Below are 26,228 nucleotides of genomic sequence, written 5' to 3' on the forward strand. Positions count from 1 at the left end.
GGAGCTGCCTACATAGTCTCATGTGCCTACTTGATCCAAGAAGCCCACTCCTCACCAGTATCATTTTCTATCCCATAGTGCAGTCCAATCCCTGTCTGAAGAGTTGGCTTTGGGAATGGTTCCTGTCTTGGGCTAACAGAAGGTCTGGGGACCATGACCTCTGGGGCCTTCTAGTCTCAGTCAGATCATTAAGCCTGGTCTTTTTACTAGAATTTGAGGTCTGCATCCCACTGTTCTCCTGCTCCCTCAGGGGTTCTCTGTTGTGTTCCCTGTCAGGGCAGTCATAGGTTGTAGCCGGGCACCATCTGGTTCTTCTTGTCTCAGGCTGCTGTCTCTAGTTTATGTGGCCCTTTCTGTCTCTTGAGCTCATAATTACCTTGTTGTATCTTTGGTGCTCTTCCTTCCACAAGTGGCGGTTTTAACAAACAGAAGTTTATTCTCTCACAGCCTTGGAGGCTAGAAGTCCAGATTCAGGGTGCCAGCCCCAGGGGAAGGCTTTCTATCTCTTTCGGCTCTGAGGGAAGGTCCTTGTCATCAGTCTTCCCACTCCCCTCCTGGTTCTTTATTCTTGGTGGCATGAGGTCCCCCTCTCTCTCTGCTGGCTTTTCTGTTTTATATCTCAAAAGAGATTGAGTCAAGATATAACCTTATCCTGTAGATGGAGTCCTGCCTCATTAACATAACTGCCTCTAATTCTGTCTCATTAACATCGTCGAGGTTAGGACTTACAACATATGGGAAAAGCACATCAGATCACAAAATGGTGGACAACAACTCAATACTGGGAATCATGGCCTAGCCAAGTTGACACACATTTTTGGGGGACACAATTCAATCTATAACATTCATTATTGTTCTTTATCGTTGTGTAGTATTCCGTTGTGTGTATATACTGTAATTTGTTTATCTATTCATCTGTTGATGGACTCTTAGATTGTTTCCATATTTTTGCTACTGTGAATAATGCTGCAGTGAACATGGATGTGCATATGTCTACCCGTGTGATGGCTCTTATTTATCTAGGATATGTTGCTAGGATTGGGATTGCTAGATCATACGGTATTTCTATTTCTAGCATTTTAAGGAGGCTTCATATTGTTTTCCGTAATGGTTGTACCATTTTCCATTCCCATCAGCAGTGCGTAAGAGCTCCAGTCTCCCCACTACCTCTCCAACATTTGTTACTTTCTGTTTTTTGATTAGTCCTAGTAATGTCAGGGTAAGATGTAGCTCTTTGTAGTTTTGAGATTTCTCTAATGGCTAATGAGCCCGAGCATTTTCTCATGTCTGTTAGCCACCTGAATGTCTTCTTTCGTGAAGTGTCTGTTCATATCCTTTGCCTATTTTTTAATTGGATTATTTGTCTTTTATTGAGGTGTTGAAGTATTCTATAGATTTTAGAGATTAGACCCTTGTCAGATATGTCATAGCCAAGCATTTCTTCCCAGTCTGTAGATTCTCTTTCTACTCTTTTGGTGAAGTCTTTTGATGAGCCTAAGTGTTTAATTTTTTGGAGCTCCCAGTTATCTAGTTTATCTTCAGGTGTTTGTACATTGTTAGCTGTGGTTTATATTCTCTTTATGCCATGTATTAGGTCCCCTAGTGTTGTACCTATTTTTTCTTCGATGATCTTTATAGTTTTAGGTTTTATATTTAGGTCTTTGATCCATTTCAAGTTAGTTTTTCTGTATGGTGTGAAGTATGTGTCCTGTTTCATTGTTTTACAGATGGACATCCAGCCTTGTCAGCATCATTTGTTAAAAAGACTGTCTGTCTTAGTTATCTAGTGCTGCTGTAATAGAAATACCACAAGTGGATGGCTTTAACAAAGAGAAATTTATTTTCTCATAGTCTAGTAGGCTGGAAGTCCAAATTCAGGACGTCAGCTCCAGGGGAAGACTTTCTCTCTCTTTTGGCTCTGGAGGAAAGTCCTTATCTATCTTCCCCTGAACTAGGAGCTTCTCCATGCAGGAACCCCACATCCAAAGGACATACTCTGCTCTTGGTGCTGCTCTCCTGGTGGTATGAGGTCCCCCTGTCTCTCTGCTCGCTATTCTCATTTATATCTCAGAAGAGATTTCCTCAAGACACAAGCCAATCTTGTAGATTGAGTCCTGCCTCACTAACGCAGCTGCCGCCACTAACACAACATCATAGAGGTAGGATTTACACCACATAGGAAAATCATATCAGATGACAAAATGGTGGACCATCACACAATACTGGGAATCATGGCCTAGCCAAATTGGTACACATATTTTGGGAGGACACAATTCAATCCATGACACTGTCTTTTCCCCATTTAATGGACTTTGGTCCTTTGTCAAAGATAAGCTGACCAACCCCTGTTGCCATTGAGTCAATTCTGACTCATACAGGACAGAGTAGAACCACCGCACAGGGTTTCTAAGGAGTGGCTGGTAGATTCAAACTGCCGAACTTTTGGTTAGCAGACAAACTCTTAACTACTGCACCACCAGGTCTCCCAGCTGACCATAGGTGGATATATTTACATCCGGGTTCTCAATTCTGTTCCATTGTTCTATGTGTCTGTGCTTGTACCAGTACCAGGCTGTTTTGACTACCGTGGCTGTATAATATGTTCTGAGATCAGGTAGTGTGAGGCCTCCTACTTTGTTCTTTTTCTTCATTAATGCTTTGCTGACCTCTTTCCTATAAATTCGATTATTTTTTCCATCTCATTGAAGAATGCTGTTGGTATTTGTGTCGGGGTTGCATTATATATGTAGATCAATTTGGGTAGAACTGACGTTTTCACAATCTTGAGTCCTCCTGTCCGTGAGCAGGGTATGTTTTTCCATTTATGTAGGTCTCTCGGTTTCTTGCAGTAGTGTTTTGTAGTTTTCTTTGTATAGGTCTTTTACATCCCTGGTTAGATTTATTCCTAAGTATTTTATGTTTTTAGGGGCTATTATAAATGGTATTGTTTTCCTGATTTCCTTTTCTAAATTCTCTTTTTTGGTGTATAGGAATCCAACTGATTTGTGTGTGTTGATCTTGTATCCTGTTACTCTGCTGAAATCTTCATTTTTTATCTCTAAATTTCTTCTTGCTTTCTAGCCCCAGACCTCTTTTCTGTTTTTGATTTTATTTTATCCCCTTGAGCAACCCCCTTAACTGCTTTAATTTTCTTTTTCTCAAAGGTTCCTGCTGATTCTTTTCGTGGAGATTGACTACTGGGAGCGGCTGCTGTTTGAGACACCCCATTATGTGGTGAACGTGGCTGAACGGGCAGAAGACCTGCGCATTCTTCGTGAAAACTTGCTACTTGTTGCCCGAGACTACAATAGGTAGGTTTCCAGTCCTCACTGCATCCCTTCTACATGCTGTTTTTCTTCTTTGTCTTACCTACCCCATGGTATTGTCTGTTTCCTACACTATTCATCCTTTATGTTAGTCCATTCCTAGCAGTGGTTTCGAATACTCTTTCCTGTGGCCCTACATGTATTCTTGACCCGTGTGTTTTTTCTTTTTTTAGATTGGCCCAGTTTATTTTTTAATTTTTTTAGTATGCTTTAATTTCTCTTGGGTATATACCTTGAAATTGCTGGGTTATATGGTAAATTCATGTTGAATTTTTTTCTTCCTGTAACCAAGTTGAGATTTCTTTCTTTTTTTTTTTTAATTGTACTTTAGATGAAGGTTTACAGAACAAACTAGCTTCTCATTAAACAGTTAGTACACGTATTGTTTTATGACATTGGCTGACAACCCCACGACATGTCAGTACTCTCCCTTCTTGACCTTGGTTTCCCTATTACCAGCTTTCCTGTCCCCTCCTGCCTTCTGGAACTTGCCCCTGGGCTGGCATGCCCCTTTAGTCTTGTTTTGTTTTATGGGCCTGTCTAATCTTTGGCTGAAGGGTGAACCTCAGGAGTGACTTCATTACTGAGCTAAAAGGGTATCTGGGGGCCATACTCTCAGGGTTTCTCCAGTCTCTGTCAGGTCAGTAAGTCTGGTCTTTTGTGTGTTAGAATTTTGTTCTACATTTTTCTGCAGCTCTATCAGAGACCCTCTATTGTGATCCCTGTCAGAGCAGTCGGTGGTGGTAGCTGGGCACCATCTAGTTGTGCAGGACTCAGTCTGGTGCAGGCCATGGTAGTTGTGGTCCATTAATCCTTTGGACTAATCTTCCCCTTGTGTCTTTAATTTTCTTCATTCTCCCTTGCTCCCGAAGGGGTGAGACCAGTGGAGTATCTTAGATGCCTGCTCACAGACTTTTAAGGCCCCAGAAGCTACTCACCAAAGTAGAATATAGAATACTTTCTTTATAAACTATGTTATGCCAATTGAGCTAGATGTTCCCCGAGATCATTGACCCATGTATTTTTGTCTTATAGCTTCAGGGTAGAGAGTAAGAGCAACCCAATCTACCTACCCCACAGGGCGCTTGGACTGTATATATTATAGGGCTGGACTCTTTTCTAGGAATGAAACTGAGTAAAGTTAAGATTATTGGCAAACAAATAACACCAGATCATTGAACCAGGGCCAAGCTGGCCCACTATCTCTGAGCTCTCTTGGTACTTATCTCTGGAGGAGGCTCTGTTCTATTCTTTCTTATCCCGGTTAAAGCCCATGGGGTGGAACCAACACTCTCATTTGAGTGCCTGAAACTGTATTGTCCATTTTATGGTAGCTACTAGCTACATCAGCTTATAGAGGGCAACTGAAGTAATGGGAGTGAATGAGATCACCCAAGGAGAGTGGTGCTGTGTGAGAAAAACTTCGAGGAGTTCCAGCATCTAGGGGACCACAGAGGAAGCAGGTTCTTTACTGTATCTCTGGTACCTAGCTGAATGAGACTTCCAAGGGATGTTGGAGAGAGACGGATACTTCTATTGAAGGGAAAGGCAAGAAAGAGAAGAATTGTGGTCCAACGACCAGGCACAGAGTAGTCCACCATGTTGAAATCTAGAGAGATTAGGAAGATAAGGCCTGAGAAGTGTTCATTGCATTTAGCTATAAGAAGAGCTTTTTGAGAGTAGTTTTCGAGGTGAGCAGTTTTAGCTGCATGTGGGTATTTCAATTTAAATTATAAAAATTAAATAAAATTAAACACCAAGTTACTTATTTGCACAGGCCACATTTCAAGTGCTCCATAGCCACATGTGGCTGATGACTATGTATTGGACAACACCAGTTGTAGGACATTTCCATCATGGCAGAGAAGTTTTACCAGACAGCACTAATCTAGAATAGTGAGCTTTCAGATTTCTCCATGAAGTTTTTTGGTGGCAAGGAGAGGTCTTCAGAGCTTGTCCCACCAGCGACCAGTCCTCTCTTATACACAGGATTATAGCCATGCTGTCCCCAGATGAGCAGGCCCTATTCAAAGAGCGAATCCGGTTCCTGGATAAGAAGATACACCCTGGACTTAAGAAACTGCATTGGGCCTTGAAAGGGGCCAGTGCCTTCTTCATTACAGAGTGTCGCATCCATGCCAGCAAGGTGGGCCACAGTCATTAGACCCTGAAGGCTGACCAACAAGCTGGCATGTGGTAAAGAATACCTGAGTCTTAGGTAGAGGTGGGAAAACCTGGGAGTAGTATGACAGAAACTAAGTGTGCTTGGGGAAGGACTTTATGTTGGTCACTCTAGCTGGAAGACAGGTGGGAGGGTAGAATTAGGCCCAGGGGTTTCTTCCCAAACTGAAACTTTCCCACGGGTGGGGCCTGACTCCAGGTGCAGATGATTGTGAATGAGTTCAAGGCCTCCACCCTTACCATTGGCTGGCGAGCACAAGAGATGTCAGAGACACTGTTGGTACGCATTAGTGGCAAGCGAGTATACCGGGACTTGGAATTTGAGGAGGATCAAAAGGAGCATCGGACAGCTGTGCAGCAGAAATTGATGAGTCTGCACCAGGATGTGATTGACATCATGACCAACTCCTATGAGGTCTTCAAGAACGATGGTTCTGAGGTACAGGTCCTACGCCTGGGGCTTTGTGGTTGGACAAGCCCCTAGTTCCCAATTCCGTTAGACTGTTCTCTTGCTCTTTTCCCTTTCCCCCCAGTGTGTGCTTCTCAAACATCCTGCTGTCCTCTCAGGTTCAGTCACCCTTTGGCGTTTCAGACCTTTCTTCAGGACTCAGGCTCTGCCTCTCTGTTTAACCAGCCTGTTCCTTTACTGTTGGCTGGTTCCCATCTCCCAGGACCCACCTTGTCTCTTTTTCCCCATCTCTTCCCTCCAGATTCAGCAGCAGTGGATGCTGTACACAATTCGGTTGGATCACATGATGGAGGATGCCCTGCGCCTGAATGTGAAGTGGTCATTGCTGGAACTGTCCAAGGCCATCAATGGAGATGGGAAGACCACTCCAAACCCACTCTTCAGAGTCCTTGTCATTTTGCAAAATGACATGCGGGGGTGTGTGGCACAGGTCAGGACTACTTTGCCCCTAACACTCCAAAACTATCACACCCTATTTATCAGTTTCCCTCAATTCCTAAGCTTGGTCCTTGGCCCTGACTTTATCCTAAAGCCTCCAGGGCTTTTCTCAAAGCTCTGGTCCTAAAGTGTCCTACGTTACCATTCCTGAGACTCATCTCCTCCATGGCCTGTGCTAAAGCCTTTCCCACTGTGTTCTCCACAGGTGGAATTCTCACCCACCCTACAGACTTTGGCAGGTGTAGTCAATGACATTGGCAGCCACCTTATCTCCACCATCTCTGTCTTCCGCCACCTCCCTGAAATTCTCATCAAGCGCAAGTATCATCGTGAACCCATCCATGTACTTGTGGGTGAGTGGTCAATGGGGGGTGCACTCGGTACATCGTTATCAGAGACTTAGGAGTGGGCAGAGCTAGGAGGAGAGACTAGGGCTGCTATTTCCAGACATTCTGTGCCAGTCATCTCCATTACTGGTAGAAAACACAGGTTGAGGGGCTAGCTTGAGGGAGGGAGCGAGGGGACAGGGATGGCTGTTGAAATTAGGTGACTGATACTCAAGAGCTTTGGGGCTTGAGGTGTGAGACTAGGGTTAAGAAAGACAAATTTGAGACTGGGCTGGGATATAAGAGGCCTAGATACCTACAGGGTCGCTGTAAGTTGTAATCAACTTGACGGCAATGGGTTTGGTTTTTGGTTTAGATACCAACAGGTGAGATGTCTGAGTCCTATGGAAGAGACGCTAAGAGTTCTACTTATATTTCTGCCACCTTTATTTTTGTATCCTCATGTTTGAGCTGCATCCTTTGGGGATCGGGTGTTGTAGTGGAGGGTTTGGGGTAGCAGCCAGGAGCTAGTGTGAAGGTTGGGTTGGGGTGGAAGTCTATGGGAAGCATTTGCTGGGTCCTTGAAGAGCGAGATGAGGACATCAAGAAGATCCAGGCCCAGATCAGCAGTGGTATGACAGCCAATGCAAGCCAGCTGCAGAACTATCTCAAGACCTGGGATATGTATCGCGAAATCTGGGAGATCAACAAGGACTCTTTTATTCGTCGCTACCAGCGCCTCAACCCTCCTGTCTCTTCCTTTGATGCCGACATTGCCCGGTAAGTGGTAAAGGTATATATGAAGGTCTGTCTCTAAAAGGTATAGAGTTCGAGGAGGAGGTCTGGGCCTAGAGATTTGGGAAGGGAGGATGGGGGTACACAAAATGTGGGTCCTAGGCCCTAGGAAAAGAATAGGACCTAGGTGGGGCATTGGGCCTTTGTATCTCAAAGGGATAAAGATCAGATAAGAGCTGGACAAGATTTAGGGAAAGAGCAGTCATTTGCAGGACTACTACAGAGTTCTGTTGGGAAAAAAGAAATGCTACGGATCTGAAAGATGAGAGGTGAACACTTTGATTTTAAGAAGGCAGGTTGGAGTTAAATTATAGAAAATTTCAGTGACCTTGACATCTTGAGATGGGTTGAAACCCAGGTCCACCACTTACTAGTTGTGTTATCTTAGGCAGGTTACTTATATTCTCTGGGCCTCAGTTTCCTGTAAAATGGCTATTGTAATACCTACCTTATAAGGCTGTGAGATTATTTCATATATGTGAAAGCACTTTGTAAAGTATAAAATACTGAGCTAATGTACTTATTATACAAGCTTCGATGTGATAAATATCATGATGAAGCTATACAAGGTACCAGGGGAATTCAGAAGGAAGGGGAATTTCTCGCTGGGAACACTAGGAAAGGCTTCATGAAGGAAGTGACATTGGGGCGGGGCTTTACAGGATGGTTAGGAATTCAAGAGGCTGAGATGGGGAGTGGGGAAGGCAGTCCAGATGGAGGCAATAGCATAGCAAAGGCTTAAAGATGGGAATGCATGAGCGTGTTCACCAGATACAGAGTGGTCTAGAACATAGGTACAGGAAAAGAAGTGTGCAAGCTAACTTAGTTCTCCCAACAACCTTGTGAGGTAACCTCTATTATTATCACCATGTTACGAGTGAGGAAACCGAGGCTCAGGACCGTTAAGTAGCTTGCCTGAGGTCACAGGGTTAGTAAGTAGCCCTTCAGTGTGAACCCAACCCAGATCTATGTGACTCTAAAGCTTCCAATGCCAAGCTAAGGGATTTGGCTGATATCTCGTAGGCAGGCAGTGGTTGGGAAAATGATGTGATCCAGCTATAGTGCTTGGGATGGATGGAAATGGAAGACACCTGAAAGTAGAGGAGCCACTTAGAGCTGCTGCACAGGATGGTGGAGGGAACAAGGACTTGAGCTGGGCGGGAGGCTGTGGGCAGGTGTGAGAAGGAAAAAAATACATCCTAGTAGGGATATGGAATCCCTGGGTAGTGCAAACGATTAATGCATTTGGCTGCTAACCTAAAGGTTAGAGGTTCAAGTCCACCCAGATGTGCTGTGGAAGGAAAGTGATCTACTTCTGAAAAATCAGCTATTGAAAACCCTGTGGGGCACAGCTCTACTCTGACACACATGGGGTTGCCATGAGTTAGAATCTACTTGACAGCCACTGGATTTTCTTGAATGGGGATCTCTGGTCCTTACAGCTACACAGAGGTTGCCAATAACGTGCAGAAGGAGGAGACCGTCCTCAACATCCAGTTTGTGCTGCTGGACTGTTCGCACCTCAAGTTCTCGCTGGTGCAGCACTGCAATGAGTGGCAGAACAAGTTCACGACGCTGCTTAAGGAAATGGCGGCCAGGCGCCTGCTGGAGCTGCACACCTACCTGAAGGAGAATGCAGAGAAGTACGGGGTGTTCAGCACAGACTGGGGGGAGTACTGGGAACCAAGCGTAGTCTGGGGGGTGCGTCCTTTCCACTACAGCCTTCTCTCTGCCCATCTTCAGAATTAGCCGCCCACCTCAGACGTTGGAGGAACTGGGGGTCAGTTTGCAACTCATGGACACCCTACAGCATGACCTGCCCAACCTGGAGAACCAGATCCCCCCCATTCATGAACAATTCACCATCCTTGAAAAGTACGAGGTGTCGGTTCAAGACAGTGTGAGTCCTAGTGGTGTTGGGTCCACCCAAATTGGGCCATGCTAGCATCAGATTGTGGGGGGGAACTGACTTCCCACATGGTAGACCCTTGTGTTGTCAGGGAGGAAGAGCAAAGAGAGACGGGGAGAAGACTCAAGGCTCAAAAGACTTGGCTTTCCAGGCCCCTCTGAAAGCCAGAGCTAGTTCAGATGATATTTCAAGTCAGCTGATGGACAGGAATTTCTTTCGGGCCCAGCAGCCCACTGCTTGGTTTCTTTGGGCCTCATCACTTGTAAAACTTGCCAGTGGACTCCGGCCTGGAGGATCAGGGTCATTGGAAGCACTGTTGAGGAGGCCTAGATATCCTACTCATAGGGCATCCTTCCCTCTTTGATGTCCCCAGGTATTGGAGATGCTTGACAGTCTAAATGGGGAATGGGTCGTTTTCCAACAAGTTCTGTTGGAGAGTGAACAAATGCTGAAGAAACACAAGGAGAAATTCAAGACAGGTCTTATTCACTCAGCCGACGATTTCAAGAAGAAAGCACATAATCTTCTAGAAGATTTTGAATCCAAAGGTACCCCTTTCTCAACATTTTCCCCTTCTGTAGCCTTTTGTGTGTGCATGTGTGTGTAGTTTTATATATAGATCTATATATATAAAACATAAAATTTGCCATTCTAATCATTTTTAAGTGTACAGTTCAGTGGCATTAATTATAGTCACAACCTTGTACCCCTATCAGCACTATTTGTTTCGAAAATTTTTCATAACAAAAAACAGAAACTGTATCCATTAAGCATTAACTCTCTGCCCTAGTCCTCTAGCACTGCTATAACAGAAATACCACAAATGGATGGCTTTAACAAAGCCAAAACAAATTCTCTCCCAGTCTAGGAAGCTAGAAGTCCAAATTCAGAGCACCAGCTCTAGGGGAAGGCTTTCTTTCTCTGTTTGCTCTCAGGAAAGGTCCTTGTCATCAATCTTCCCCTGGTCTAGGAGCTTCTCAGCCCAGGGACCCCAGGTCCAAAGGTCGAGCTATTCTCCTGGCTCTTGTTTCTTGGTGGTATGAGGTTCTCTTGCCCCCACTGCTGGCTTCTCTGTTTTACATCTCAAAAGAAATTGACTCAAGATAGAACCTAATCCTGTAGATTGAGTCCTGCCTCATTAACATAATTGCCTCTAATCCTGCCTCATTAACATCATAGAGGTTAGGATTTACAACACATGGGATAATCCCATCAGATAACAAAATGGTGGACAGCCACACAATACTGGGAACCATGGCCTAGCCAAGTTGATACACATTTTTGTGGGACACAATACAATCCGTAACACTCACCATTACCTCCTCCCCCCAGCCCCAGGTAACCACTAATCTTTCCATCTCTATGCATTTACCTATTCTATATATTTCATATAAGTAGGATCATACATTTGTCCTTTTGTGTCTGATTTATTTCACTTAACATAATGTTTTCAAGGTTCATCCCTGTTGTAGCATGTAGTAGAACCTCATTTCTCTCTATGTCTGAATAACACTCTATTGTGTGGATATACCCTATTTTGTTCATCCATTCATCTGTTGAGGGACACTTGAGTTGTTTTTACCTTTGACTGTTGTGAATAATGCTGCAGTGAACACTGGTGTACTTTGTTTTGACCCAGTGTTGCCAGAATTGGAACAAGGACCAAAGGTATGGGAAGGTGAGGACAAAGACAAGGAAGAAGGGTGGGTACTGGGGAAGGGTGTGAGCTGTGGCACTTGGGGTTTCTGTGAGAAACAAGGAAGATGAGTGCAGTGTTACGGGCTATTTTCAGCGTGAAGGCAGCAGTCCCACTCACATTTCCAGTTTTCTTATACCAACTTCCCATGTCCCACCTATTGCTGATTCTTGAACCACATTTAGTAGTTTTTGCTAAGATTAACCATCATTCTTTCTAGGGAATCTCTTTTACTCTTCTTCCCTTCCCTTTCCCACACAAAGAGGTTGGGGAGTCATTATAGTCCTCTCAGGAGACCCTGCACGTGACTGCAAATCTGAGCTTCACTTTGCCTTGAATTCCCCACAGGTCCTTTCACCAGCAACGTGGGGCATGTGTCCGCCCTAGATCAGATCGCACAAGTGAGGGCGATGCTAACAGCCATGCGGGATGAAGAAAACTCTCTCCGCGCCAACCTGGGCATCTTCAAGATTGAGCAGCCAGCCTCCAAGGACCTCCAGAACCTGGAGAAGGTGGCCTACTGAGCCAGGCCCCCGTGTAGCCAAGGCTAAGGGGCAGGGAACAGGAGAAGGGGTCCTGAGGGCCTGGGAAAAACAGCTGGGACCAGAGAGGTGGGCCCTGAGGAGCTTTTCTTTTTAAAGTGAGTCCCAGGGGTGTTGGGTCCAGCCAAACTGGGTCCGTGCTAGCGCCAGATTGTCGGGGGGAGCTGACTTCCTACATGGTAGACCCTTATGCTGTCAGGGAGAAAGAGCGAAGAGAGATGGGGAGAAGGCTGGAAAGACTTGGCTTAAATATATTTTACCACACAAGATAAAATTAACAATTTTAAAATGTGTAATCCATCAGCATTATTATATTCGAAAATGTGCAATCATTACCGCTGTCTAGTTCCAGAGCGTTTTCATCAAAAGAAGACCCCATAACCATTCAATACGCATTTCCTTTTCTGCCCTCCTCCCTGCCCTGGCAACCACTAGTCTGCTTTCTGTCTCTGTGGGTTTGCCTATTTGGACATTTCACATAGGTGGAATCATACAACATGTGTTCTTTTGTGTCTGACTTCTTTCACTCAGCGTAGTCTTCAAGATTCGTCCATGCCGTAGCATGTATCAGAACTGTTCTTTTTTATAGTGAATAACGTTCCATCCTATGGATACAGCCTATTTTGTTTAACTGTTTATCAGTTTATGGGTACTTGGGTTGGTTCTACCTTTTGGCTATTGTGAATAGTGCCGCTATGAACATTGGTGTACAAGTACCTATTTGAGTACCTGCTTTCCATTCTTTTGGGTATATACCCGGGAGTGAAATTGTTAGGTTATATGGTAGTTCTACATTTAACTTTTTGAGGAGCTGCCAGACTATTTTCCAAAGTGGCTGCACCCTTTTACATTCACACACACATTGTGTAAGGGATCCAATTTCTCCACATCCTTACCAAGTCTTATTATTTTTTGTTTTTCATTTACTATAGCCATCTTGTAACCCATTGCCGTCGAGTGGATTTCGACTTATATTGACCCTATATGACAAAGTGGAAGTGCCCCTTTGGGTTTCCAAGGCTGTAATCTTTACAGAAGCAGTCTGCCACATCTTTCTTCTTTTGGTTAGCAGCCAAGCACTTAAGCATTGTGCCACTAGGGCTCCATAGCCATCCTAAAAAAAAAAAACCCAAAACCAAACCTGTTGCCGTCGAGTCAATTCCGATTTATAGTGACCGTATAGGGCAGAGTAGAACTGCCTCCATAGGGTTTCCAAGGAGTGGGTGGTGGATTTGAGCTGCCAACCTTTTGATTAGCAGCCGGTTAGCAGCCAAGCTCTTAGCCACAATGCCACCAAGGCTTAGTGGGTATAAAATAGTATCTCATTATGCTTTTGATTTGCATTTCCTGAATGACTAATTATGTTGAGCATCTTTCTGGGTGCTTTTGCTTCAGGAGCTTTTAAGGCAAGGGAGTGGAGGAGAGTTGTGAACAGACAGCTCTATTATCTGGAGGGAAAAACTCAGAATGAGAGGAACTAATTGCCAGAGCATCTGTCAGGGAGGAAAAGGACAAGAGCCCTTAACTGTTATCTCACCTTTCTCCTCTTGCCCACGTAGGAGCTTGATGCTCTCCAGCAAGTCTGGGAGATCACACGGGACTGGGAGGAGAACTGGAACCAGTGGAAGACTGGCCGGTTCCTGACCCTACAGACGGAGGCCATGGAGACCATGGCCCATGGGTTGTTCCGTCGCCTCACAAGACTAGCCAAAGAGTATAAGGTATGTGGAGAGTGAAGGGAGTCAGCAGGAGATAAGCCTATTGAGGAAGGGGCACCATGGAGAGGAGATTTCGGGTCTTCTGATGCTGCCCACTTTTGCTCAGGACCGAAACTGGGAAATTATTGAAACCACTCGATCGAAAATCGAGCAGTTCAAGAGGACCATGCCTCTCATTGCAGACCTGCGGAATCCAGCCCTTAGGGACAGGTAAGGCTGTTCTTCCGCTCCTGGGGGGTGACTACTTTGTCTGCCTTGGCCTGCACCTTCACCTGGCTTTTCAGCCCCTTCTAGTGTTCATAGCTCTCTCTTCCCCTCTGTCCACAAACGAGCCTTGAAGAAGCCTTCTCTAGGGCCTGCTCCCGTCCCGTTCCTTGCACTGTCATAGGCTATCCTGCCTTTCTGATGGCTGCTCTCTGCCTGCCTCTGTCTGTTCTGCCTTTATGTTGTCTATGATGACTAAAATCCCTAGGTGGTGCAAACGGTTTACACTTGATTACTGATCCAAAGGTTAGCAGCTTAAACCTATGCAGCGGTGCTATGGAAGAAAGTCCTGGCTATCTGATTCCATAAAGATTATAGCCAAGAAAACCCTGTGGGTCTCAGTTCTACTCTGTAACGCATGGGGTCACCATGAGTCAGAATCGACTCTACGGCAACAGGCTTATGATGGCTGAGCTTTGTGTCTCGTCATATGGAAGTGTTCATTTTGCTATAGTCAACAGTATAACTTTCCTTCTTTACAGCCTTTTGCTTTTGTGCCTTGTTTAAGAAGACCTTTCCTATCCCAAGGAGCCCTGGTGGCACAGTAGTTAAGAGCTCGGCTGCTAACCAAAAGGCCAGCAGTTTGAATCCACCAGCTGCTCCTTGGACACCCTACGGAGCAGTTCTCCTCTGTCCCCTCTAGGGTCGCTGTGAGTCAGAATCAACTCGACAGCAACGGGTTTGGTTTAGCTTGGTTTCCCTGTCCCAAAGCTATAATGACGTTCTCTCAATACTTCCTTCTAGTATTTTATAATTTTGTTTTTCAAATTTAATTCTTTCAATGCCCATGGAATTTATTATATGATAGAGGGGGCATTTCAAACCATTGGAAAATATCAAATAGAATCAACTGCTTTATAGATGGGTTTTTTTTTTTTAATAACTTTTATTAAGCTTCAAGTGAACGTTTACAAATCCAATCAGTCTGTCACATATAAGTTTACATACATCTCACTCCCTACTCCCACTTGCTCTCCCCCTCTTGAGTCAGCCCTTTCAGTCTCTCCTTTCTTGACAATTTTGCCGGCTTCCCTCTCTCTCTATCCTCCCATCCCCCCCCAGACAAGAGTTGCCAACACAATCTCGAGTGTCCACCTGATATCATTAGCTCACTCTTCATCAGCGTCTCTCTCCCACCCGCTGACCAGTCCCTTTCATGTCTGATGAGTTGTCTTCGGGGATGGTTCCTGTCCTGTGTCAACTGAAGGTCTGGGGAGCATGGCCGCCGGGATTCCTCCAGTCTCAGTCAGACCATTAAGTTTGGTCTTTTTATGAGAATTTGGGGTCTGTATCCCACTGATCACCTGCTCCCTCAGGGGTCCTCTGCTGTGCTCCCTGTCAGGGCAGTCATCGATTGTGGCCGGGCACCAACTAGTTCTTCTGGTCTCAGGATGATGTAGGTCTCTGGTTCATGTGGCCCTTTCTGTCTCTTGGGCTCTTAGTTGTCGTGTGGCCTTGGTGTTCTTCCTTTTCCTTTGCTCCAGGTGGGTTGAGACCAATTGCTGCATCTTAGATGGCCGCTTGTTAGCATTTAAGACCCCAGACTCCACATTTCAAAGTGGGATGCAGAATGATTTCATAATAGAATTATTTTGCCAATTGACTTAGAAGTCCCCGCAAACCATGTTCCCCAGACCCCCGCCCTTGCTCCGCTGACCTTTGAAGCATTCATTTTATCCCGGAAACTTCTTTGCTTTTGGTCCAGTCCAATTGAGCTGACCTTCCATGTATTGAGTGTTGTCTTTCCCTTCACCTAAAGCAGTTCTTATCTACTGATTAATCAGTAAAAAACCCTCTCCCACCCTTCCTTCCTCCCCTCCTCGTAACCACAAAAGTATGTGTTCTTCTCAGGTTTACTATTTCTCACGATCTTATAATAGTGGTCTTATACAATATTTGTCCTTTTGCCTCTGTCTAATTTCGCTCAGCATAATGCCTTCCAGGTTCCTCCATGTTATGAAATGTTTCAGAGATTCGTCACTGTTCTTTATCGATGCGTAGTATTCCATTGTGTGAATATACCACAATTTATTTATCCATTCATCCGTAGATGGACACCTTGGTTGCTTCCAACTTTTTGCTATTGTAAACAGAGCTGCAATAAACATGGGTGTGCATATATCTGTTTGTATGAAGGCTCTTGTATCTCTAGGGTATATTCCTAGGAGTGGGATTTCTGGGTTGTATGGTAGTTCTATTTCTAACTGTTCAAGATAACGCCAGATGGATTTCCAAAGTGGTTGTACCATTTTACATTCCCACCAGCAGTGTATGAGAGTTCCAATCTCTCCGCAGCCTCTCCAACATTTATTATTTTGTGTTTTTTGGATTAATGCCAGCCTTGCTGGTGTGAGATGGAATCTCATCATAGTTTTAATTTGCATTTCTCTAATGACTAATGATCGACAGCATTTTCTCATGTATCTGTTGGCTGCCTGAATATCTTCTTTAGTGAAATGTGTGTTCATATCCTTTGCCCACTTCTTGATTGGGTTGTTTGTCTTTTCGTGGTTGAGTTTTGACAGAATCATGTAGATTTTAGAGATCAGGCGCTGGTCGGAGATGTCATAGCTGAAAATTCTTTCCCAGTCTGTAGGTGGTCTTTTTACTCTTTTGGAGAAGTCTTTAGATGAGCATAGGTGTTTGATTTTTAGGAGCTCCCAGTTATCTGGTTTCTCTTCATCATTTTTGGTAATGTTTTGTATTCTGTTTATACCTTGTATTAGGGCTCCTAGGGTTGTCCCAATTTTTTCTTCCATGATCTTTATCGTTTTAGTCTTTATGTTTAGGTCTTTGATCCACTTGGAGTTAGTTTTTGTGCATGGTGTGAGGTATGGGTCCTGTTTCATTTTTTTGCAAATGGATATCCAGTTATGCCAGCACCATTTGTTAAAAAGGCTATCTTTTCCCCAGTTAATTGACACTGGTCCTTTGTCAAATATCAGCTGCTCATACGTGGATGGATCTATGTCTGGGTTCTCAATTCTGTTCCATTGGTCTATGTGTCTGTTGTTGTACCAATACCAGGCTGTTTTGACTACTGTGGCTGTATAGTAGGTTCTGAAGTCAGGTAAGGTGAGGCCTCCCACTTTCTTCTTCTTTTTCAGTAGTGCTTTGCTTATCCGGGGCTTCTTTCCCTTCCATATGAAATTGGTGATTCGTTTCTCCATCCCCTTAAAATATGACATTGGAATTTGGATCGGAAGTGCGTTAAATGTATAGATGGCTTTTGGTAGAATAGACATTTTTACTATGTTAAGTCTTCCTATCCATGAGCAGGGTATGTTTTTCCACTTAAGTATGTCCTTTTGAATTTCTTGTAGTAGAGCTTTGTAGTTTTCTTTGTATAGGTCTTTTACATCCTTGGTAAGATTTATTCCTAAGTATCTTATCTTCTTGGGGGCTACTGTGAATGGTATTGATTTGGTTATTTCCTCTTCGGTGTTCTTTTTGTTGATGTAGAGGAATCCAAGTGATTTTTGTATGTTTATTTTATAACCTGAGACTCTGCCAAACTCTTCTATTAGTTTCAGTAGTTTTCTGGAGGATTCCTTAGGGTTTTCTGTGTATATAATCATGTCATCTGCAAATAGTGATAACTTTACTTCTTCCTTGCCAATCCGGATACCTTTTATTTCTTTGTCTAGCCTAATTGCCCTGGCTAGGACTTCTAGCACAATGTTGAATAAGAGCAGTGATAAAGGGCATCCTTGTCTGGTTCCCGTTCTCAAGGGAAATGCTTTCAGGTTCTCTCCATTTAGAGTGATATTGGCTGTTGGCTTTGCATAGATGCCCTTTATTATGTTGAGGAATTTACCTTCAATTCCTATTTTGGTAAGAGTTTTTATCATGAATGGGTGTTGGACTTTGTCAAATGCCTTTTCTGCATCAATTGATAAGATCATGTGGTTTTTGTCTTTTGTTTTATTTATGTGATGGATTACATTAATGGTTTTTCTGATATTAAACCAGCCTTGCATACCTGGTATAAATCCCACTTGATCAGGGTGAATTATTTTTTTGATGTGTTGTTGGATTCTATTGGCTAGAATTTTGTTGAGGATTTTTGCATCAATGTTCATGAGGGATATAGGTCTATAATTTTCTTTTTTTGTAATGTCTTTACCTGGTTTTGGTATCAGGGAGATGGTGGCTTCATAGAATGAGTTGGGTAGTATTCCGTCATTTTCTATGCTTTGGAATACCTTTAGTAGTAGTGGTGTTAACTCTTCTCTGAAAGTTTGGTAGAACTCTGCAGTGAAGCCGTCCGGGCCAGGGCTTTTTTTTGTTGGGAGTTTTTTGATTACCGTTTCAATCTCTTTTTTTGTTATGGGTCTATTTAGTTGTTCTACTTCTGAATGTGTTAGTTTAGGTAGGTAGTGTTTTTCCAGGAATTCATCCATTTCTTCTAGGTTTTCAAATTTGTTAGAGTACAATTTTTCATAATAATCTGAAATGATTCTTTTAATTTCATTTGGTTCTGTTGTGATGTGGTCCTTCTCATTTCTTATTCGGGTTATTTGTTTCCTTTCCTGTATTTCTTTAGTCAGTCTAGCCAATGGTTTATCAATTTTGTTAATTTTTTCAAAGAACCAGCTTTTGGCTTTGTTAATTCTTTCAATTGTTTTTCTGTTCTCTAATTCATTTAGTTCAGCTCTAATTTTTATTATTTGTTTTCTTCTGGTGCCTGATGGATTCTTTTGTTGCTCACTTTCTATTTGTTCAAGTTGTAGGGACAGTTCTCTGATTTTGGCTCTTTCTTTTTGTATGTGTGCATTTATTGATATAAATTGGCCTCTGAGCACTGCTTTTGCTGTGTCCCAGAGGTTTTGATAGGAAGTATTTTCATTCTCGTTGCTTTCTATGAATTTCCTTATTCCCTCCTTGATGTCTTCTATAACCCAGTCTTTTTTCAGGAGGGTATTGTTCATTTTCCAAGTATTTGATTTCTTTTCCCTAGTTTTTCTGTTATTGATCTCTAGTTTTATTGCCTTGTGGTCTGAGAAGATGCTTTGTAATATTTCGATGTTTTGGACTCTGCAAAGGTTTGTTTTATGACCTAATATGTGGTCTATTCTAGAGAATGTTCCATGTGCGCTAGAAAAAAAAGTATATTTTGCAGCAGTTGGGTGGAGAGTTCTGTATAAGTCAATGAGGTCAAGTTGGTTGATTGTTGTAATTAGATCTTCCGTGTCTCTGTTGAGCTTCTTACTGGATGTCCTGTCCTTCTCCGAAAGTGGTGTGTTGAAGTCTCCTACTATAATTGTGGAGGTATCTATCTCGCTTTTCAATTTTGTTAAAATTTGATTTATGTATCTTGCAGCCCTGTCATTGGGTGCATAAATATTTAATATGGTTATGTCTTCCTGATCAATTGTCCCTTTTATCATTATATAGTGTCCTTCTTTATCCTTTGTGGTGGATTTAAGTCTAAAGTCTATTTTGTCAGAAATTAATATTGCTACTCCTCTTCTTTTTTGCTTATTGTTTGCTTGATATACTTTTTTCCATCCTTTGAGTTTTAGTTTGTTTGTGTCTCTAAGTCTAAGGTGTGTCTCTTGTAGGCAGCATATAGATGGATCGTGTTTCTTTATCCAGTCTGTGACTCTCTGTCTCTTTATTGGTGCATTTAGTCCATTTACATTCAGGGTAATTATAGATAAATAAGTTTTTAGTGCCGTCATTTTGATGCCTTTTCATGTGTGTTGTTGACAATTTCATTTTTCCGCATACTTTTTTGTGCTGAGACGTTTTTCTTAGTAAATTGTGAGATCCTCATTTTCATAGTGTTTGACTTTATGTTAGTTGAGTCGTTACGTTTTTCTTGGCTTTTATCTTGAGTTATAGAGTTGTTATACCTTTTTGTGGTTACCTTATTATTTACCCCTATTTTTCTAAGTAAAAACCTAACTTGTATTGTTCTATATCGCCTTGTATCACTCTCCATATGGCAGTTCAATGCCTCCTGTATTTAGTCCCTCTTTTTGATTATTGTGATCTTTTACCTATTGACTTCCATGATTCCCTGTTATGTGTATTTTTTTTTTTTAATTAATCTTAATTTGTTTGTTTTTGTGATTTCCCTATTTGAGTTGATATCAGGACGTTCTGTTTTGTGACCTTGTGTTGTGCTGATATCTGATATTATTGGTTCTCTGACCAAACAATATCCTTTAGTATTTCTTGTAGCTTTGGTTTGGTTTTTGCAAATTCTCTAAACTTGTGTTTGTCTGTAAATATCTTAATTTCGCCTTCATATTTCAGAGAGAGTTTTGCTGGATATATGATCCTTGGCTGGCAGTTTTTCTCCTTCAGTGTTCTGTATATGTCGTCCCATTCCCTTCTTGCCTGCATGGTTTCTGCTGAGTAGTCAGAACATATTCTTATTGATTCTCCCTTGAAGGAAACCTTTCTTTTCTCCCTGGCTGCTTTTAAAATTTTCTGTTTATCTTTGGTTTTGGCGAGTTTGATGATAATATGTCTTGGTGTTTTTCTTTTTGGATCAATCTTAAATGGGGTTCGATGAGCATCTTGGATAGATATCCTTTCGTCTTTCATGATGTCAGGGAAGTTTTGTGTCAGGAGTTCTTCAACTATTTTCTCTGTGTTTTCTGTCCCCCCTCCCTGTTCTGGGACTCCAATCACCTGCAGGTTATCCTTCTTGATAGAGTCCCACATAATTCTTAGGGTTTCTTCATTTTTTTAAATTCTTTTATCTGATTTTTTTTCAGCTATGTTGGTGTTGATTCCCTGGTCCTCCAGATGTCCCAGTCTGCATTCTAATTGCTCGAGTCTGCTCCTCTGAGTTCCTATTGCGTTGTCTAATTCTGTTATTTTATTGTTAATCTTTTGGATTTCTACATGTTGTCTCTCTATGGATTCTTGCAACTTATTAATTTTTCCACTATGTTCTTGAATAATCTTTTTGAGTTCTTCAACAGTTTTATCAGTGTGTTCCTTGGCTTTTTCTGCAGTTATCCTAATTTCATTTGTGATATCATTAAGCATTCTGTAAATTAGTTTTTTATATTCTGTATCTGACAATTCCAAGATTGTATCTTCATTTGGGAAAGATTTTGATTCTTTTGTTTGGGGGGTTGGAGAAGCTGTCATGGTCTGCTTCTTTAAGTGGTTTGATATGGATTGTTGTCTCTGAGCCATCACTGGGAAACTAGTTTTTCCAGAAAATCCGCTGCGTCCAGTCCAAATCCCTGCAGGACGGTTCCCCGGCTCGGACGCTGCTCTTTCTGCTCCAAGACCAGTCACTGCCTCCCGGGGACTTCTCGTACCGGCTGCGTCCCACGCCGCCCGTGGAACCGGCTGGTCCCCCTCCCGGGGTTAGTTCAGGGGGGTGGAGCAGCTCTCTGTGCTTGTGCCGTACCTGACTGGTACGCTGGCTCCAGGCTCTGGAAACAATCGCTGCTTCCCCGTATTAGTTTGTTCTCCGTCTCTAAATCTGTGTTTGTTGTTCAGGGTTCGTAGATTGTTATGTATGTGATCGATTCACTTGTTTTTCCGAGTCTTTGTTGTAAGAGGGATCCGAGGTAGCGTCTGCCTAGTCCGCCATCTTGGCTCCGCCCCCCTATAGATGGTGTTTTAATAATTATCTATCCATTTAGGAGAAAATAAGTATTTCTTTGGCATCGCGTCCAGTGTGATGTGTTTTGGAATGCTTCTAAGGTTTCACTTTTAAGTATTACGTGGTCAAGTATATCCCTTTATTTGCTTAAGCTACTTAACCTCTCTAAGCCTCAGTTTCTTCATCTATAAACGGAGTCATGCTAATCCCTAATTTATAGGCTCGTTGTAGGGTTTAAATCAGATGGTTTCGCATGAAGCTTTTAGCTCAATGCACGACCCGTAGGAAACCTGCATTCATTGAACTGTTAGGTGTTTTGTATGCATACCTGTCTTAACCCCCTCTCCAGAGAACCACCTCTTGGAGGAAGTCAGCTCAATCTTTGTATTCCCCATAGAGCCTAAAATTGCATCTTTGAGCCTATTTAGTGATTATCTGTTGAATCATGAATTAATAAATACACGGGATTATAGTATCCCAGTGGGAGAAGACATGTGGAGTGATGTTAATACTTCCCGGGAGACCCTGGAGTCTGGCCTCCTGCTCAGACTTTCTGTCCCTGCCTACAGGCACTGGGATCAGGTCAGGGATGAGATCCAACGAGAGTTTGACCAGGAATCTGAAAGCTTCACCTTGGAGCAGATCGTGGCACTCGGGATGGATCAGCATGTAGAGAAAATCGGGGAGATCTCTGCCTCAGCAACCAAAGAGTTGGCTATAGAATTGGTAAGACAGAATGCTTTCCCACACTTCCCCACTTCCTGAGCCTCTAGAGCAAAGGCTTCAGCTTTTCCTCATCTGAGAGCCTCTCCCAGCCCCTGTTAACCTTGGGGCTAATTACCTCATTGCTCTGTCCACTGATGTCTCCCCACAGGCATTACAGAACATTGCCAAGACCTGGGATGTGATCCAGCTAGACATAGTACCCTACAAGGACAAGGGCCATCACCGACTCAGGTAGAGAGCAGCGCGGGGCTCCAGGAGAGGGAGCGATGCATGACCTCGGCTGCAGAGTGGGGACCAAGCTGTGGCACCTGGGATGGACTGTGATGTCGACTCCTTCCACCCCAGAGGTACAGAAGAAGTATTCCAGGCACTGGAGGATAACCAGGTGTCTCTGTCTACCATGAAGGCATCTCGTTTTGTCAAGGCTTTTGAGAAAGACGTGGATAACTGGGAACGCTGCCTCTCCCTCATTTTGGAAGTTATTGAGATGGTGCTCGTAGTGCAGCGTCAGTGGATGTACCTGGAGGTCAGGATGCAGAGCTAAGCTCTTCCTACATTCTGTCCCCACTCCCTTATTTTCTTAAGACCTGGATTTCTGCCCTGCTATCCACCACCTTTTCCCACCTCTAAAATTACTCTTCTTCTAGGGCCCAGGCACCTGACTCTTATTTATTAACTCTCATCTTAAATTCTCTCCCTGACAAGCTTTTGTTCTTCTTCCCAGACTCTCATTCGGTTCTTCTTCTTGGACCCAGACACCTGGCCTCTCAAGCCCACCTTCCCCTCTAGTGCTTCTCATACTGCTTATGTTCTACTCAACTGTCACCCCCAGTCTGGGAGCAGGGAGCAGAGGGTGGACAGTGTGTGAAAACAGATTCTTGCCCCAATTCCTGGCCCCTTAGAATATCTTCATGGGAGAGGATATCCGAAAGCAGCTGCCCAATGAATCAGCCTTATTTGACGAGATGAATGCCACCTGGAAATCCATCATGGACCGGATGAGCAAGGACAACAATGCTCTCCGGAGCACCCATCATCCAGGTTTGGGCTCCATGGCCTCTTGATCTGACATAGCCTCACTTGGTGCTACGTATAGGTGACATCATGGCCACGTGTTTCATTTATTGAAAGCTTGCCTGTTACGCTTGGCTGTCCTAACACCCCCCATTACCATTACCACTTATAAGCATTAAGTAATAATTCCACAAATTAAATCCAACAAATATTTGAGTGGAGTATAACATAGTAGTTAAGAGCCTGGGATATGGAATCAGACAGACTTGAGTTCAAAATCTGACTCATGCCTTACTGGCTGTATGATCTTGGATAATTTGCTTCCTCCAAACTACAATTTCATCTGTAGTAGGGGGATAGTGGTAGTTATCTCATAGGGCTTTTTTTTTTTTTTTTTTTGGTAAGGATTGTAAAGGAGTATGTAGCACTCACGTGCAATGTCTAGCATAAACTAAGTGCTTAATTAATAGCACTGTGCCTTAGCAAGCCCTGACTGGGGAATCATTCTTCTTCCCTAGCTGATATTAGTACATGAAATGAGATAATGCAGGTAAATGAAATAATGAGAACAAAGCACTTATCATGTTGCCTAGCAAATAGTAAACCCTTGGCCGCTATAAGCTATTGTTATTATTCCATTGGTCTTAATTAGTTTATCAGACTAACTGGTCTTTATTGTAGATACTCTGGAGGCACAGAAAACCTAAGGGATGAGGAAGACAGGGATGAGGTGGAGAGAGGTACATAGAGCAAGGCCTGGTTGATTGGGGTGAAGAATCAGGGAGTCAGGCTTGGCGACAGGCACCTAGAATGGATGTCCTAAGAAGAAAAGTTCTGGCAGGGGGTATGGAGGACTTCTTTATTTTGCTTAGGGACAGTCTACCAATTCTTTATTTTCTGAGAGTTTTGAGCATACACATTAAAAAGAAAACCTTATAATTTTAAACATTTTGATAACATTTAAATGTTAGGACATATAAAGTTGGATGACAACATGTATTATATAAATAATATTTGAGATAATCGAAAAGATTGGAGCACCTTACAAGCAAAGGCCTAAAAACAGTTATCCCTTTGTTGAACACACAAAATAAATCCATCTTATCCACTGCTGTGAGCCTCCCTGTGGTCTGCAGGGGTCACCCAGGCGGTCATTCAAAGGCATAACATCCTGTTGACTCTGTACTTGAAGACGAGGGTCACCTCAGAGTTCAGAGTTACAGACATCCATACTGTCTTCAGAATGCTGGAAACTGTGAAGACAAGGGAATAAACTGATCAAAACCTAAGGTACGGGGTTGGAGACGGAGAGGAAACTAGGATTGTTGAGAACCTAAAAATGTGAATACATAGTATCTAATATCCTGAATTGTTCTTTGAGGTGGATCTTATTACCAATTTACAGACAAAGAGATGAAAGCTCAACGAAGTTAAGTGATAGGCTAGTAAATAAAAGAACTGCAATGTGAATGGTAGTCTTTTAGCTCCTGGTCTACTGTTCTTTTTGCTGTGTCATGAGGGATGCTGGCAACCCCAGTTGTTGCAGCCCACTTTTATTGTGTGCAAGTGATGTGTATTTAAATGTAATGATCTAACTTGGATTATGTAAGTACAGAATGATCTCTAATTTTCAGAAGTCCTTGGGATGACCAGCACAGCACCAAGTTCTTTGGCAGAATGAGACCATTGTTCCAAAGAATGGTGGGAAATGTAGTTAAAGTAATGAAATCATGTATAATGTATAATTAATATATTGTTGTTGTTGTTAGGTGCCATCAAGTCGGTTCCAACTCATAGCGACCCTATGCACAACAGAACAAAACACTGCCCGGTCCTGTGCCATCCTTACAGTCGTTGTTATGCTTGAGCTCATTGTTGCAGCCACTCTGTCAATCCACCTTATAGAGGGTCTTCCTCTTTTCTGCTGACCCTGTACTCTGTCAAGCGTGATGTTCTTCTCCAGGGACTGATCCCTCCTGACAATATGTCCAAAGTATGCAAGACGCAGTTTCACCATCCTTGCCTCTAAGGAGCATTCTGGTTGTATTTCTTCCAAGACAGATTTGTTCGTTCTTTTGGCAGTCCATGGCATATTCAATATTCTTTGCCAACACCACAATTCAAAGGTGTCAACTCTTCTTCGGTCTTCCTTATTCATGGTCCAGCTTTCACATGCATATGATGTAATTGAAAATACCATGGCTTGGGTCAGGCGCACCTTAGTCTTCAGGGTGACATCTTTGCTCTTCAACACTTTGAAGAGGTCCTTTGCAGCAGATTTACCCAATGCAATGCGTCTTTTGATTTCTTGACTGCTGCTTCCATGGCTGTTTATTGTGGATCCAAGTAAAATGAAATTCTTGACAACTTCAATCTTTTCTCCGTTTATCATGATGTTGCTCATTGGTCCTTTTGTAAGGATTTTTCTTTTCTTTAGGTTGAGGTGTAATCCGTACTGAAGGCTGTGGTCTTTGATCTTCATTAGTAAGTGCTTCAGGTCCTCTTCACTTTCAGCAAGCGAGGTTGTGTCATCTGCGTAATGCAGGTTGTTAATGAGTCTTCCTCCAATCCTGATGCCCCGTTCTTCTTCATATAGTCCAGCTTCTCGTATTATTTGCTCAGCATACAGATTAAATAGGTATGGTAAAAGAATACAACCCTGACGCACACCTTTCCTGACTTTAAACCAATCAGTATCCCCTTGTTCTGTCCAAACAACTGCCTCTTGATCTATGTAAATGTTCCTCATGAGCACAATTAAGTGTTCTGGAATTGCCATTCTTCGCAGTGTTATCCATAGTTTGTTTTGATCCACACAGTCGAATGCCTTTGCATAGTCAATAAAACACAGGTAAACATCCTTCTGGTATTCTCTGCTTTCAGCCAGGATCCATCAGACATCAGCAATGATATCCCTGGTTCCACGTCCTCTTCTGAAACCGGCCTGAATTTCTGGCAGTTCCCTGTCGATATACTGCTACAGCCATTTTTGAATGATCTTCAGCAAAATTTTGCTTGCATGTGATATTAATGGTATTGATCTATAATTTCCACATTCGGTTGGATCACCTTTCTTAGGAATAGGCATAAATATGGATCTCTTCCAGTCAGTTGGCCAGGAAGCTGTCTTCCATATTTCTTGGCATAGACGAGTAAGCACCTCCAGCACTGCATCTGTTTGTTGAAACATCTCAATTGATATTCCAACAATTCCTGGAGCCTTGTTTTTTGCCAATGCCTTCAGA

The 26,228-nt window shown here is 43.0% G+C and overlaps 1 protein-coding gene across 1 annotated transcript in view; it reads left to right on the forward strand.

Annotated features, from left to right (window-relative positions):
- DNAH2 (dynein axonemal heavy chain 2) overlaps positions 1 to 26,228 on the forward strand; it is a 150,015-nt gene that overhangs the window by 44,392 nt on the left and 79,395 nt on the right. The window contains exons 14-29 of the mRNA XM_064270359.1: positions 3,165 to 3,311; positions 5,316 to 5,472; positions 5,707 to 5,946; positions 6,218 to 6,406; positions 6,620 to 6,767; positions 7,328 to 7,520; positions 8,978 to 9,178; positions 9,279 to 9,435; positions 9,818 to 9,992; positions 11,489 to 11,652; positions 13,242 to 13,403; positions 13,507 to 13,610; positions 21,813 to 21,969; positions 22,118 to 22,200; positions 22,315 to 22,495; positions 22,872 to 23,010. Coding sequence (XP_064126429.1) covers positions 3,165 to 3,311; positions 5,316 to 5,472; positions 5,707 to 5,946; positions 6,218 to 6,406; positions 6,620 to 6,767; positions 7,328 to 7,520; positions 8,978 to 9,178; positions 9,279 to 9,435; positions 9,818 to 9,992; positions 11,489 to 11,652; positions 13,242 to 13,403; positions 13,507 to 13,610; positions 21,813 to 21,969; positions 22,118 to 22,200; positions 22,315 to 22,495; positions 22,872 to 23,010 — 2,597 coding nt within the window. The remainder of the gene's footprint in view (positions 1 to 3,164; positions 3,312 to 5,315; positions 5,473 to 5,706; positions 5,947 to 6,217; positions 6,407 to 6,619; positions 6,768 to 7,327; positions 7,521 to 8,977; positions 9,179 to 9,278; positions 9,436 to 9,817; positions 9,993 to 11,488; positions 11,653 to 13,241; positions 13,404 to 13,506; positions 13,611 to 21,812; positions 21,970 to 22,117; positions 22,201 to 22,314; positions 22,496 to 22,871; positions 23,011 to 26,228) is intronic.

The sequence above is a fragment of the Loxodonta africana genome, chromosome 18 (genome assembly GCF_030014295.1).
Source record: "Loxodonta africana isolate mLoxAfr1 chromosome 18, mLoxAfr1.hap2, whole genome shotgun sequence".
NCBI lineage: Eukaryota > Metazoa > Chordata > Mammalia > Proboscidea > Elephantidae > Loxodonta > Loxodonta africana.